The sequence below is a fragment of the Podarcis vaucheri genome (genome assembly GCF_965113315.1).
Source record: "Podarcis vaucheri genome assembly, chromosome: 2".
In the NCBI taxonomy this organism is placed as follows: domain Eukaryota; kingdom Metazoa; phylum Chordata; class Lepidosauria; order Squamata; family Lacertidae; genus Podarcis; species Podarcis vaucheri.
The window spans coordinates 2,765,723-2,780,332 of NC_138760.1; the positions used below are offsets into that span (position 1 = coordinate 2,765,723).

At 51.5% G+C, this 14,610-nt stretch overlaps 1 protein-coding gene across 2 annotated transcripts in view; it reads left to right on the top strand.

Moving 5' to 3' along the window:
- Nucleotides 1–14,610, top strand: part of PPP1R1A (protein phosphatase 1 regulatory inhibitor subunit 1A) — an 85,862-nt gene that overhangs the window by 67,485 nt on the left and 3,767 nt on the right. For both annotated transcript variants that reach the window (XM_082209064.1, XM_082209065.1), the window contains exons 3-5: nt 888–925; nt 2,323–2,386; nt 4,365–4,568. In XM_082209064.1, the coding sequence (XP_082065190.1) occupies nt 888–925; nt 2,323–2,386; nt 4,365–4,568 (306 nt within the window). The remainder of the gene's footprint in view (nt 1–887; nt 926–2,322; nt 2,387–4,364; nt 4,569–14,610) is intronic.

Here is a 14,610-nt window from a genome sequence, read left to right on the forward strand (position 1 = left end):
CTCCACTCCTGGGTCAGGTCTGATGTTCGGATTAGTGATGTTCAGATCGAGTATTCAGATGTCTTTTTCCACCTACCTCCTGTGCTGGGTAAAACTGATTAGCGGATGAGTTGGCAGGAAATACCTCTTTGGGCCCAATGAGGGAAATATTTTCTGTATTGATTTTATATTGTTTTTTATTTTTTGGTTAAAAGTCAAAAGCAATGCTCAGTCAGTCCTAATTGCTTGTTTGCACATTCATCAGTCATTCTTTTACATTTCTCTGACTAGGCATTCTCAGACCCATTGGGCTCCTGAAGAGAGTTGCAAAGCTCCGCAAAGGCCTGTGGTCCTGGGCCTCAATCAGCAGCTTGAGCCACAGATAACCCTAATCCCAAAAAGTACTACAACAAGGAGAACTATAGAAACACAATAAATTGAAATGAGTTTAATGAGAAGCAATTTAATCCATAAAATGAAACATTCCAAAAGTTTAATGAGCCACATTATAACAACATTATGGAAGAACTCCACTCAATACACTCTGAGAATCCCTGGGAGCTTTTTCATTCATGCTATCCTTCCCCCAAATAATCCTGGGAATTGTAGTTTGCCCCTCACAGAGCTGTAGTTCCCAGCACCACTACACTATAGTTCCCAAGATTCTTGAGGATAAGCAGTGTCCTTTTGTGCATGATTTTCTGGGGGGCAGCTAAGGGCGTTACTTGCACCTATTTTGAAACAAGTGAACCAGGTTTATCTCCTGACTGATTTGGTGACTCTCCCTGGCTTGCCAAAATTATGCCCCCTTCATCATGGCATGATTCTGTCTGTTTCTTTATTAACGTATTGCTCTTTCCCCCCTCCCTTGTGTCTCCTCTCCACACATACAAATCTTTCTCTCCCAGAAATTGATGAAGACCGGCTCCCCAACCCTCTTTTGAAGGTATGTATAACTTCTCCAAGGGGTGAGGAACTGAAGTCCAGTTTCATTTATCCAGCAAAATTGGGTGCTAAAGCATGTCCTGGATAGAGCCATTTCAAGCTGCAGATACAGTTTTAAGGCACCCCCAGTGAAAATTCTCCATGCACATAGAAAAATGAAATGCCAGTGAAAAGGTTCTCCCTGGTGTGCTAGCTTTCTATGTGAAGAGGATGGGGGGGTTGTTTGTTGGCAAGCATTGACACAGGCAACCTTCTCCCACCCTGCACCTAGTCCAGGAAAAGGCTTCATTGCTTGATCGTATAGTAAAGTGGTATTTATTTAACATTAATTTGGGGAGTGAGAAAGAAAGAATATTATCTTTCTAAGCCAATCCAAGTGCTTGGAAGGGTGCCTCTAATCCTCACCAAAAGTCTTGCCATCACCACCAGCTCCACCACCTAATGCACATCATTTCATTTCAGTTGGTAATCATATAAGTCTTCAGAAGAGCTACTGATCTCATGGCAGGAGGACAGAGGGAGCATTTGCCACTGCTGCTCCTCTTCTTTGACTTAAGCAGTGGCTTGAAGGAGGGTGTCGTGATGGTGCTGGCGGCAAGATCTGGGGCGGATGGGTAGGGGGGAGCTAACACTTCTTATCTTGTTTGGAATTTAACCTAGCCAGGGAAAAATTCCTGGCCTTGAAATATTTCTTAATGTGACAAGTTTTAGGAGCTGCAAGAATTCTTCTCCAAATGTAGAGAGGTTCACCAGCATCTTCCACCTCCCACTGTCAGCTGATGGGCATGTGGGGGAGTAATCCAGAATGCACCTTAAGTTCCCAAATGTTCCTTTGAAGCCCCACCCATAACCACCTCACACCTGATGCCATAAATGATGTCAGGTGTAAGATGGGCTTCCACAGAACAGTCTCACAAGTCAAATGGGGAGGTCTGGCAATTTGGCCCATGTGCCCACAGGCTGCGCACCCCTGCATTAAGAGCCCCATAGTGAGTAGAAAGTCAACAGCTGCTGGTTTTCCTGACATGAGACTGCAGTGAATGGGAGCACTTGCCACATCATGCCTCCATGGGAGTGGACAAATCAGGCACACTGTTTGGTTTGCATCTTGAAGAGAGGGGCTGCAGGTGGGGAGGGACTTCTTCTGGCAGGTTGTTGCTATGTAGACGAAAGGCACCTGTCCATCAGGCAGTGGCACTTTCTCTCCAGGTGGACCGGGCCCCTCGGAGAAGAGAGGCTGCATTTTGAGAGGCCTTGTTCCCACTGAGCATCTTCTCTTTCATTCCTGAACTGGCAGGATCCAGATTCAGGACATAGCTCAAGTTTTGCTCCAGAGTTTCCACCTAGGGCTCATCAGGTATTTTTCACCTCTCCCCCCACCCCCACCTTTCTTTACAGCCAGGAATGTCGATGTCTCCAAGGCAGAGGAAGAAGGTTTCTCGCACCACCCCCACCATGAAAGGTAACAGTGGCTGCAGTTTAGGGACTAGGTGACTCCAAGTGAAGGACCCTTAATGCTTCTTGCCACTAGCCAGCATGCGCATGTTGCTTCACTCTGGGAAGGAATGGAGGTTTTTCTTAACTTCGTACGGATATTGGCAGTGCTTTGAAAGCAACAAGCTCTCTCGCTGCTTTCTCCCGCTCTGAAAGGCTTGGCACAATGTCTTTCTCTGCACTCTAGAGAAGATCAAGAGTTCTGTCAGTGAGGTTCTGTGCAGGATAGGCTAAACCCCTGCGTCTTCCCCACTTGGAGATGGGGGAGAGCGTTGGGGCTTACAGGCACAGCTCCTTCAAATGGCAGCATGTTTCACCCCCGTAGTTATTTCCCCCTTCTCTTTGTGAGGTAATGGCAGGGTCAGTAGCCAGCACAAGTTTTTGTCTGGCTGTCTATTGACTTGCTTGCTAAAAGCACTGAAGGCCCACAGATGGAATGGCTGTTTTTTCAAAGGTGTGCATGCGCATGCGCACACACACACACACTGCTATGTCCCTTGCTTGGCAGTATCCCAGGAATGCCATCCTGTAATTAATGACATGGTCGTTTAAGAGAGATTAGGATTTATTTTTAAACAAGCATCCTCCAATTATAGGGCTGGAAGGTACCTTCAAAGGTCATCCAATCCATTCTGTCCCCCCCAACTGGTCTTAAGCCCATTTGCACGTAAACAGCCCTAGGCAGATGCTTCTCCCAACCTATTTTTATAAATGCTGATTCATGGCTTTGTTCCAGAATGTCCAACTCTTAAAGACGTGATCTACACCCATGGAAGACCCACACCTCCCCCCCAGTGGGTCTGTACCAATTTAAGATGGATCCCTGCATGTAGAACAGTTGCCAACCTGATATCCGCTTGTAGTGAGGGTTTTAGTTATTTTTCACTCATGCAAACCTACCCACTCCCATTTGCAGTTGAACATTCTGAAGTGCCCACAAAGATGCCCTGTGTAATTCTTCTGTCCTTGTGGATGGGTTCTAAGTTGTCTTTGTGTTTTCCCATCTACAATTTTCTTCTTTCTTTCTGACTAAATGTGTCTGGTCCCCCCTCCTCCTGCTGCAATCTTTCCTCATAAATTTTGCATTGAACCACTTTATCTTTTGCATTGCTCTACATTCCCTCCAATTTGCCCACCCTGCTATTTTTTAAGCCTTGCAGAGCACAACTCTCAGGCTGTGACAGAGTCACAGGATCCATTTTGGAGCACAGAGAGATCAGGGTTGAAAGAGGAACAGGTTCCATAACTAGAGGTCATTATGACTCATGGGTGATGGAGAAATTCTGTTTTCCAGAAAACAGGTTCAAGTTCTGACAACCAGGATTCAAGGTCAAATATTCATACTAGTTGGAAAGAAGAAAGGTCATTAGGCATTGGATCAAAAAGGGTGATAATGGCACTGACAGTGTGCTCCTATGCATATTTGCACAGAAGTGAGTCCTCCTGAGTTTAGTGGAACTTACTCCCAGGTAAAGTATATAAAGGAGCCCAGGGGCAAGAAGCGTGGAGTACAGGAAGTGGTTTAGAACACTGTTCTTCAACCTTGGGGGATTGTAACTAACAAAGTCTTTCTGTTGGCACATCTCCACAATGGGACTTTGCCTCCCCCGCACCTAAATCTATTCTGTGGTTTACCCCAGCCCTCTGGAACAAATTGCACAGGGGGCAGGAGAGGAGAGGGAGAGAAAGTCCTGGTACACAGGCAGAAATCCTTGCACCAAAGGGACCATTTCGTTGGCCACAGCCCTGTGTGTTGGGCTACAACAACACCTTCCTTCAGTTCCCAAGTCATCAAAAGCCACTGCCTACTGGTAGCTGAATGTTTCTCAATGAACAACTCTCCTTTTTTACAACTGGGCTTAAAAAAATTAAATGTGTGCACAGGAAATTGTCCCAGACTCTTTAAATTTCAAATTTTTATGAGGTTTTCTTCCACCCCCTTTCAGAGCTCCAGCTGATGGTTGAGCACCATCTCTGCAAGCAGCAGGCGGATGAGGAGGATGTCAGCACTGGGAGCCAGGAGCCACACAGTCCAAGCTGCTGCCCTCATGCCAACTCAGAACCTGGCCACAGTCCTGGGAGTTGCCCTTTGGCCCAAGCTCATGCTCAGCTGGGCATTCAGCAGGGGGAGCCCATTGGCCTGGAGGAACGTGAGTATGTTTCAGTCAACTAGAGGCATTAACCCACTTTTCCTAGCTAGCAGGGGTGAAGGGAGTTGTCGTCCAAAACATCTGGAGGGCATCAAGTTTATGAAAGTTAGCCTACATTTTATGCTTTATTTTAGGGTTATTTAGAAGAGCAAAAAAGAGGGCACATTTGCCAACTTCTACTTTTAACAATGGATAACTATGACGACCTCATTTTATGTACCCATGAAAAAGAGAACATGTCCTGGAAAAAGAGGACATATGGCAACCCTACTGTCAGAGCTGCTACCAGGTCCCAGCTCACATAGGACCACGCCACACAGCGTCCACTTTAAAAGAGTCTTTATTGAGTTTCAGGTTTCATTTCCGAACTGCAGCGTGCAGCTCTACACCTTCTGCCCTAGGTCGGCGAAGACCCATCTGAGTCCCCGCCTCTTGCACACCAGCTTAATACCCTAGCCTTGCTCCACCTCCTTCGCCTCTCCCTACGTCTCTGGGTCCTTCTGCCCCCCTGGGACTCCTCCCTTCTACTCTCCTCTGACGCTGACCCCCCTGATCCTTCCGCTTCCTTTCGGCGGGCTTTGGGACCTGGCTCACTCTCCGGGCTGCTTACTGCTCCAGCTTCCGCTGCATTTGAACTTGGCGCGCGCGCCCAACTCTCTACTTTCCTCTTGACCGTTGCCTCGCTCTCTGAGGAGGGCGTGACCACCCCTGACTCGTGCCCTCCCTCCTGCTGACGGCCTCCGGAACCCGATGCCTGGCTGCCTTCCTCCCTGCTGCTCTCAGTCTTGAGCGTGGGTCCCGACTTCCAGCTGCTGCTCTCTGAATCTCCTCTGTTCCCTTCCTCCTGGGGTGTCCCCCCGGATCCCCCCCTTGCTCTGCTCACTGGGGCTCCCTTTTGGGAGTCCTCTGACTCACTGCTTAGGCTTGGAGATCTCGGGTCGTCATCATCACTCATTCTCCCTTCGGCTTCCTCCCCCTCGCTCTCTGTTTCCACCCTTCTCTGCGTCTCTGCTTCTGAACCCCTGACATCCATCCCCCCCTCGAAGCCCCCCCTTCCCCCCTCCCCGCTGTCAGGTGTGGGTGCTGGGTGCTCCATCATCATGGGAGGGAATGCTGGATACAGGTCGCTCCCCGTGGGTGGCCGCCAACTGAAGACCTCCGAGTCTTCCCCCTCGCGGTCGTCGACGTTGACTTGTTGCTCTTCCATCTCTGTACCGCCGTGCTCGAACCCGAGGTCCTCCCCGAACACGTCCATGTCAGTCTCTGCGTCGGTCGCTCGACCTGGCATCTCCAGCCACTTCCTGCGCCATTGCTCCTCTGGTCGATCGTCCCACCAATACGAGTTGCCTGATGCCGAACCTGCCGGTGAACCTTCTGGGGAACGGGTGCTCCGTGCGGGTTCCCCTTCTGAGTCGAATCCATGGAACGTGCTGGAAGAAAGTGTGGGTGTGAACAACCAGTCGTCGAAGAAGCTCGCTGGCATGGGTTTGTGTGGGAAGAGGGCATGAAACTCGTCCTTGAGCAGGGGTTCCTCCAAAGCGTAGTCTGGTACCCAGCTATTGGCGCTGGCCCGGGTGCCCTCTCTGGCTAAGAGGTATTCGACTCCCCCTTCCCCCCATCTGGAGTCCAAAATCTCCGTGACCTCGTTGATGTGGTCCTGGTGCTTCACCCCCCGCGTCTCCGTCCGTTCCCGGAGCGGACTTGGCGCCGTCCCTGGCTCCTGGAACCTGTGAGGTGCCTTGTAGGGAGTGAGCACCGACCTGTGGAACACCGGATGCATTCTGGAACCCTCCGGCAGCGCCAGTCGGAAGGCTACCGGGTTGATCTGCGCTTCGACTTGGTACGGACCGATCTGCTTGTGCCCCAACTTCTTCTTGGCAAGTGACCTGGTCGGCACTGCGTGGGCTGCCAACCAGACCCAGTCTCCCACTTGGATCACTTCGCCAACCCGCCTGTGCTTGTCAGCTTGCACCTTGTAGGCGTGCTTAGCTAGCTCCAGCTGCCGTCTGAGTTGATCGTGGACCGCCTGCAGCTCTGACGCGAACGCGTCCGCCGTCTGTGGTTCTCCTTCCCCCACTCTCTCCAGTCCCGGGAAGGTTCTGGGATGCCTCCCATTGTTGGCAAAGAACGGCGTCACTCCTGTGGACACGTGCTTCGTGTTGTTGTAAGCGAACTCGGCTAGCGGCAGGTAATCCACCCACGTCGCAGGCTGTTGATTGGCATAGCATCTCAGGTACTGCTGCATGATGGCATTGACCCTCTCTGCTTGCCCGTTGGTCTGCGGGTGTCTTGCTGATGCCAGATTGACCTTGACATTTAGAAAACCCATCAGCTTCTGCCAGAAAGACGAGATGAACTGGCGTCCGCGGTCGGACAGGATAGACCGTGGCAGGCCATGCACTTTGAACACGTGATCTATGAACAGTTTGGCGGTTTGTTCCGCCGTGGCCACCTTCGCACACGGAATGAAATGTGCCATCTTGGTGAACAAGTCCACCACCACCAGCACAGCTGTCTTGCCTCTCGAGCTGGGTAAATCCGTCACAAAGTCCAGGGCCACCCTCTCCCACGGTTCAAACGGCGTTTGCAGCGGTTCTAACAGTCCCGCCGGTGGTCTGTGTACCGGCTTGGCCCTCTGGCAGGTGTCGCACCTCGCGACGTAGTCCGCGACCTCCCCTCTCAGCCTGGGCCACCAGAAGTCTCTCGCGACTAATTCCATCGTTTTCTCTGTGCCAAAGTGACCGGCCGTGGGTGCGTCGTGCAACTGTTGCAGTACCTTGGCGCGAAGGTCGTCTCCTGGTACATAGACAGCTCCTTTGCGTAGGAGCAAGCCGTCCCGCACCTGGAACTCGTCCGTGGTAGCCGTGCCTCTGAGCAGTTCCGCCATCTTGTCTTGCGCGAATGAGTCGTCCCGCAATGCACGTCGCACCGCATCCAGGTCTACTGTAGCTGAGGCACACGCCCACGCCGTCGGTGCGAAGATGTGCATGGCCGCCGCTGGCGTCACCTCTTCTAGGTATTGCGGTTTTCGGGACAGTGCATCCGCCATGATGTTGGTGTCTCCTGGGACGTACTCTATTCGGAAATTGAAGTCAGCAAAGAACTCCGCCCAACGTATCTGCCTCTGGTTCAGGAACTGAGCCGTGCGCCAGTGCTCCAGATTCTTGTGGTCCGTGCAGACCTGCACCGTGTGCTTGGCGCCGATTAGGAAGTGCCTCCACGCCTTGAAAGCTGCATGAATGGCCAGCAACTCCCTGTCCCAGATGGTGTAGTTCTGCTCCGACTTGCTGAGCTTTCTGGAGTAGAACGCTCCCGGCCGCCACACCCCCTGCGGGTCTCGCTGCAGCAGGACAGCTCCCACGGCTCTGTCTGACGCGTCTGTCTCTACCCTCAACGGTTTACTGGGGTCGATATGCAGCAGTTGCTTCTCCGATGCGAAGAGATGCTTGAGCGCTTGAAAGGACTGTTCCGCCTGCTCCGTCCAGATGAATTTCTTTTTTTTGGAGCTGAGCGTGTCCGTAATTGCTGCCGTCTGCATCGCGAACCCCTTGATAAACTTGCGATAGAAGTTGGCGAAGCCGACAAACCGCTGGACCTCCTTCCGGTTGCGCGGGCTCTTCCAATCCAATACCGCACGAACCTTGGTGCTGTCCATGGCTATCCCCTTGTCCGACAACTTGTATCCCAGGAAATCCACCTCCGTCGTGTCGAACTGGCACTTCTCCAGCTTGGCGTACAGTCTATGTTGTTGCAACCTGCTGAGCACCTCCCTCACGTCTCGGTCGTGAGCTTGCTGCGAGTCAGAGAAAATCAGGATGTCATCCAGGAAGCAGACGCATGTCTTGTAGAGGAGTCCCTCCAACACGTGATGCATAAAAGCTTGAAAACAGTGAGAGCCATTTTGTAATCCAAAGGGCATAACTCTGTATTCGTAGGTGCCCAGCGGTGTGAACATGGCCGTCTTCCACTCATCGCCCTCCCGCATGCGGATGAGATTGTACGCCCCTCGCAGGTCCAACTTGGTGAACACGCGTCCCTTGCGCACCGTCGCGAGGAGGTCGTCAATCCTGGGCATGGGGTAATCAGACGGTTTGGTCATCTGGTTCAAAAGGCGGTAGTCCACAACGAGTCTTTTTTGGGGCGTGTCTTTCTTTTTCACGAAGAAAACGGGACTGCCCCCCACTGCCTTGGACTCTCTGATGAAGCCACGCTCCAGATTATGCTCGATGAACTGTTTGAGTTCCTGCATTTCATCTTCAGACATGGAGTATAGCCGCCCCTTCGGCAGCGTCGCCCCCGGTAGGAGGTCAATCTTGCAGTCATATGGCCGGTGAGGGGGTAGCTTGTCCGCCTCCTTCTCGCAGAAGACCTCCAAAAAGCTCGCGTATTTGTGGGGGACCGCTTGCAACGTTCCCAACTGCAGTTGTGATTCCTCCTCCTCTCCCTCCCGACGGGGCAGGATGCAGTGTTCTGCGCAATAAGAGGAGCCGAAGATCAGTTGTCTCTGGTACCAAGCCAGTGTCGGACTGTGCCTGTCCAGCCAACTCATGCCCAACACAATGGGCGTGTCCGACAGTTGGGTGACATTAAAACTGATGACTTCCCTGTGGTTGCCAAGGCGCATCACCATCGGTGGCGTCTGCTTCACCACCTGCCCCCCTAGCAACTCTCTGCCATCCACTGTGACGACTTGCAGGGGCAGAGTGGCAGGCAATAGCTGTATAGCGTGCTGCTCCACAAAGCTCTGCGCTATAAAGTCTGCGTTGCTTCCAGAATCCACAGAAAGCGGCACTTCGATAGTGACGCCGTCGGGTAGCTGGAGAGACGCTGTGAGCTGCACTACTGGTTTGGGTGGGAGGGGATCCGTGGGTTGCAATATCGCTGGGGACTGCTTCACAGATGCGTCTGGCTGGGCCCCAGTGCCTCCGTCTCCAGCCAGACATCGTCGTTTCCCTGCTGTGGTTCTCCTTGCTGCGTTGCTGCAGTCACCATTGCTGAGGCTGCAGTGTGCTTGTGGAGCCTCCGGGGACACTCCTTCGCCAAATGGCCTGGATCCTCGCAGATGTAACACTTCCTGTTCCCTCTAGGAGGCTTCGCTTTCACTGCTGCCGGTGCTAGGGCTCTGGCTGCTGACTGAGCCCTTGCACCTCCAACCTCCATCGGTTCCCCTCCCCCTCCTGGCGGAGGTGTGGATTGCGCACGCGCTGCTTCCCTCGGAACGAAAGAGAAACTTCTCGCTGCTTCGCGCCCTCCACGTCCTTCATCTCTGCACCATGGACGTTCTTCCAGCCTCACCCCCACAGTCAGCGCCCTTTGGACCACCTCCTGCGTGCTTCGGGGCCTCTCCCCCCTTGCAATTTCATCCTTAACCGCAGAACTTAGACCCTCCCAGAAGAGGTCTCTGACAGGGGGCGAATCCCGATCCCATTCTAAAGCACTGACCAGCGCAAAAAATCGGGCGTGATACTGCCGGACGCTCGCCCTCCCTTGTTTTAGTCCATGAATCTCCCGTCTGGCAAGATCCACATCAATAGTAGACAAAAAACACGCATCCATCGCTTTGATAAAGGCATCTGCATTCTGAAGCGCCGGATCTTTATCCCTCCACAAATTGCGCAGCCAGGCTTTGGCATCCCCATGCAAATGGGACAATATGAACCCCACCTTCTCTTCCTCATCTCTAAAGTCTTTTGCCAGCAGTTGCAGTGCGCACATTACGTCTGCTCTAAAATTAGGGTACTGTTGCAAAGTCCCATCGAAGTGAGCCACAAGCCCTCCTGCTCTCCGTGCCAATCCCACGCCCTCCGGTCTGGGTCCCGGTTGCCCTTGCTTAACAAGCATTTCAAACCTGGCGTGTAGGTCTCTGTAGGCGGCTGTAGTCTCCTCCTCCCGTTTCTTGGAAGCCAATACCTCTGAGGACAACTGGGTCACTGCCTCTTGCAGCGCGGAGATCCTCTGTTCTTCCGTCATCTTGCTAACCTTTGTGAGCTTGCTTACAGACACCCCTCTTCCTCCCCTAGCGGCTTCTGCTCCCGCTGCGAGGTTTCAGGTTTCTGAAGCTTTGATGTGATGGGTCTTACTGTCAGAGCTGCTACCAGGTCCCAGCTCACATAGGACCACGCCACACAGCGTCCACTTTAAAAGAGTCTTTATTGAGTTTCAGGTTTCATTTCCGAACTGCAGCGTGCAGCTCTACACCTTCTGCCCTAGGTCGGCGAAGACCCATCTGAGTCCCCGCCTCTTGCACACCAGCTTAATACCCTAGCCTTGCTCCACCTCCTTCGCCTCTCCCTACGTCTCTGGGTCCTTCTGCCCCCCTGGGACTCCTCCCTTCTACTCTCCTCTGACGCTGACCCCCCTGATCCTTCCGCTTCCTTTCGGCGGGCTTTGGGACCTGGCTCACTCTCCGGGCTGCTTACTGCTCCAGCTTCCGCTGCATTTGAACTTGGCGCGCGCGCCCAACTCTCTACTTTCCTCTTGACCGTTGCCTCGCTCTCTGAGGAGGGCGTGACCACCCCTGACTCGTGCCCTCCCTCCTGCTGACGGCCTCCGGAACCCGATGCCTGGCTGCCTTCCTCCCTGCTGCTCTCAGTCTTGAGCGTGGGTCCCGACTTCCAGCTGCTGCTCTCTGAATCTCCTCTGTTCCCTTCCTCCTGGGGTGTCCCCCCGGATCCCCCCCTTGCTCTGCTCACTGGGGCTCCCTTTTGGGAGTCCTCTGACTCACTGCTTAGGCTTGGAGATCTCGGGTCGTCATCATCACTCATTCTCCCTTCGGCTTCCTCCCCCTCGCTCTCTGTTTCCACCCTTCTCTGCGTCTCTGCTTCTGAACCCCTGACACCTACATTTTATCCCATAGAACTCAGTGGGGGCATAGAGGTCTTTTATGATTTGTGCAGCCCTTTATCTGCATAGCACCACTCTGGAATCTGTTGTTGTTGTTGTTTTTAATGGTCCATGTAATATGATTGGTCCATGACAGCCTATGTGAAAGCAAGCTGTGCATTAACACGGTGCTGCTGCAGATCAGGCTAATAGCCTGTGCGTGTGGCAGGACACTCTTCTCCCCCACACTGCAGCAGGCAGCCTGAATGCAAAGTCATGCCAAAAAATCCTTTGTCTAATAAGGAGATCAAACAGTGGCCTCTAGCGGCTGTAGTTCAAAATGATAGCCAAGCTTTGCTTGAGTCCTCGGGGGGGGGGGGAGGCCTTCCTGGAGGGAAGTGTTTTGATCCACTCCCTGTCTTGATAAATGATTTATCAGGGATGTTCTCTCTAACAAGCTCTGCCCAAGCCCCTTGTCAAATATTCATAGTGTGAGCGTGTCCTGCAAAGTGCTGCGGCTGGATGATGGGCTCTAAACAGCTGTGGTCTCCCCTTTGACATTTCACAGAAGAGGGAAGATGGCTGCTCTTGTTTTCCATTATAAACAGGACTTCAGAGTGCAGCAGGGAACAGACAAAAAGAGCAAACTGCTTCCCTAGAGACCTGTGTCATGTCCCACCAAGGGTTGTGAGTGGGGTTCTCCCCCAACACTAAGCTCAAGTAATGTATGTTTTATTGTTTCCCTTGGTTGAGAACTCACAGCTTTTGAGGAGTATGCTATGGGAAGCTGTCATTCAAGGTATAACAACTGGAACTTCAGCCAGGGCCAGCCTGACCGTAGAGTCAGGCTAGGGGCCTTCCCCAGCTTTCTCTTGGAGACCATTGCCTGCACCTCTGGAGGAAGGGCACCCTTGGCAGAGGCTCAGCTGCTGGGCTGAAATTGCCCTTGTCATTTCCTGGGGATTCAGCCAAGAGCCACCTTGATCTCTCCCATCTGCCCTGGGGCACAGGCACAATTGTAAGCTGGAGGAAGTAAAAAAACTGGCAGGCATTTGACCATGTTTCTCCTAATGAACTTGGCTTTGGGGGCAAAATAAAAAATAATAAAAAAGGCAAAACAGGTCCAAGGTGTTTGGGCTATTTTATGAGAAAATGTGTGTCTGTTATATGGGAGACTCAACAGTTCTTCTTTTACTTGCCCCAAGTGAGAACATAGGAGCTCGGCTGGATCAAGCGAATGGCCCGCCTGGTCCAGGTCTCTGTTCTGAGAGGGCCAAGCAGATGCCACTGGCAGCCTGCTCCTCCCTCCGTGAATTTATCCAGCCCTTTCTAAAGCCATCCAAGTGGGGGGCCATTCCTGTATCTTGTGGGAACGATTTGCACAGTAGCTATGCACTGTGGGAAGAAGTGTTTAATTTTGCCTGACCTAAATCTTCCAACATTCAGCTTCTTTGGATGTCCCCAAGTTCTAGCATTATGAAAAATGGAGAAAAACATCTGCCTCTGAACTTTCTCCTTGCTGTGCACAATTTTATATACATCTATTGTGTCCCTCCTGAACTCACCTTTTTTTCTAATTCCAGAGGGTGCATTATAGAGAAACAGTGTTGTGTTAGAAAGGTGGGGTGTGTGTGTGTGTGTGTGTGTGAGAGAGAGAGAGAGAGAGAGAGAGAGTGAGAGAGAGAGAGAGAGAGAGAGAGAGAGAGAGAGCGCTGCTGTTGACTGAATGAATTGTACAATCACAATAGTAAAGGACTGGTAAAAGAGGTAGCATCTTACACTTTTCAGCGCTTCCATAGACAGAGGTTTCTAATCTATGTAACTGATAGATGTCCAGGAATCTGAGGATGAGATTCAGTCCAGATTAAGGAATGTCCAGCACAATAGCATGTGATTTAAATTACAAGGATTTAAAATGAAACTGAGAAGATGTAAATCCAGTCAACTCTTGGAAATGTTAGGTGGCTTGTTTTGTATTAGGACACAGTGGTGGAGAGTTCAACATTTTGACTTGCCTAAGGCAGCATCAACAAGAATCTTTTGAGCTAGCCATATTTTTAATACAAACTGGCCCAGTATCACGAAGCAGCAAAAGACAATACACCCAAAACAAAACCCGTTACAGGGACCAACATTATCACATTCATTCTCCTTGCAAGAACCTAAATATTCTTGGATGTCTTGAATTTTCGTTAAAGGAATGGTAGTTCTAGTTCCTTTTTGATGTTTTGTAAGAGTGTGATTCAAGAGAGGTTTAGAGTTGGACTCAGTGGCATGAAACTGCCATCCTTAAGAGATGGAATAAGCCGCAGTGCCCAGTCAGTGAGCCTGGCTCTCTTAATAACTCCACCCTATGGCACTTCATACATAGAGCTGCATAAGTAAATTATGGGATAGAGGTGCATGCATCATGCAGGTGATTCTATGTACCTACACACGGGGTTTCCTGTGCACACTTCCCCCACCCCTGCTTTTGTCAAATCACAGTGCCTCTTGCATTGTCAGGAGGCTACAGCTTGTGCGATGGCACAGAGAACTGATTTTGGAAATGAAGACCTCACTACACGATTCTCTCTGGATATTGACCTTTGTCAGTGATGGTCCATGCACCCCACCCCCATAACAGGGTTGGGGAATCTATGGCCTTCCAGATGTTGTTGAATTAAAACTCCCATCAACCCCAGCCAGCACAGCTAAAGGTCAGGAGGGTGGAAGTCCTATTCCAGCAACATCTAGAGAGCCACAGGTTCCCCACAGCCACCCTACAGACACATTCGTCACTCTTGAGAAACCCTCCTTTACCCATTCTCCAAAGCAGCATACACAGCCTGCCTACCTTCCTTTAGGCTTTGCATGGGGTTTCTTATCACCCTCAGCTCCTGCTTCGAACCTTCTTGCCTCACTTCTTCACTCAACCCAATTGCTGGGCCTATTATCCCTTCGTTCCCCCACCTTTTCAGATGACTGCACCCATCTCTACTCAGCGCCTGTGGCTGATCCTTCCTCTTCCAAAGCCAGAATGTTTATGAACATTCCATGTTGGCCATTTGTCCACAAAACTTCTCTGTGCATGTAGGCAGCTATATGCACATAGCAACCCACTCCCATCAACATTTTCTCAACACATGAACATTGAAACTGAGGTGGTGGGCATTTTCCTGTTTTCATGCGCACACGTGATTTGCACACAGAGGAGGCTCTTCTGAGCAGCCCTGTTGCA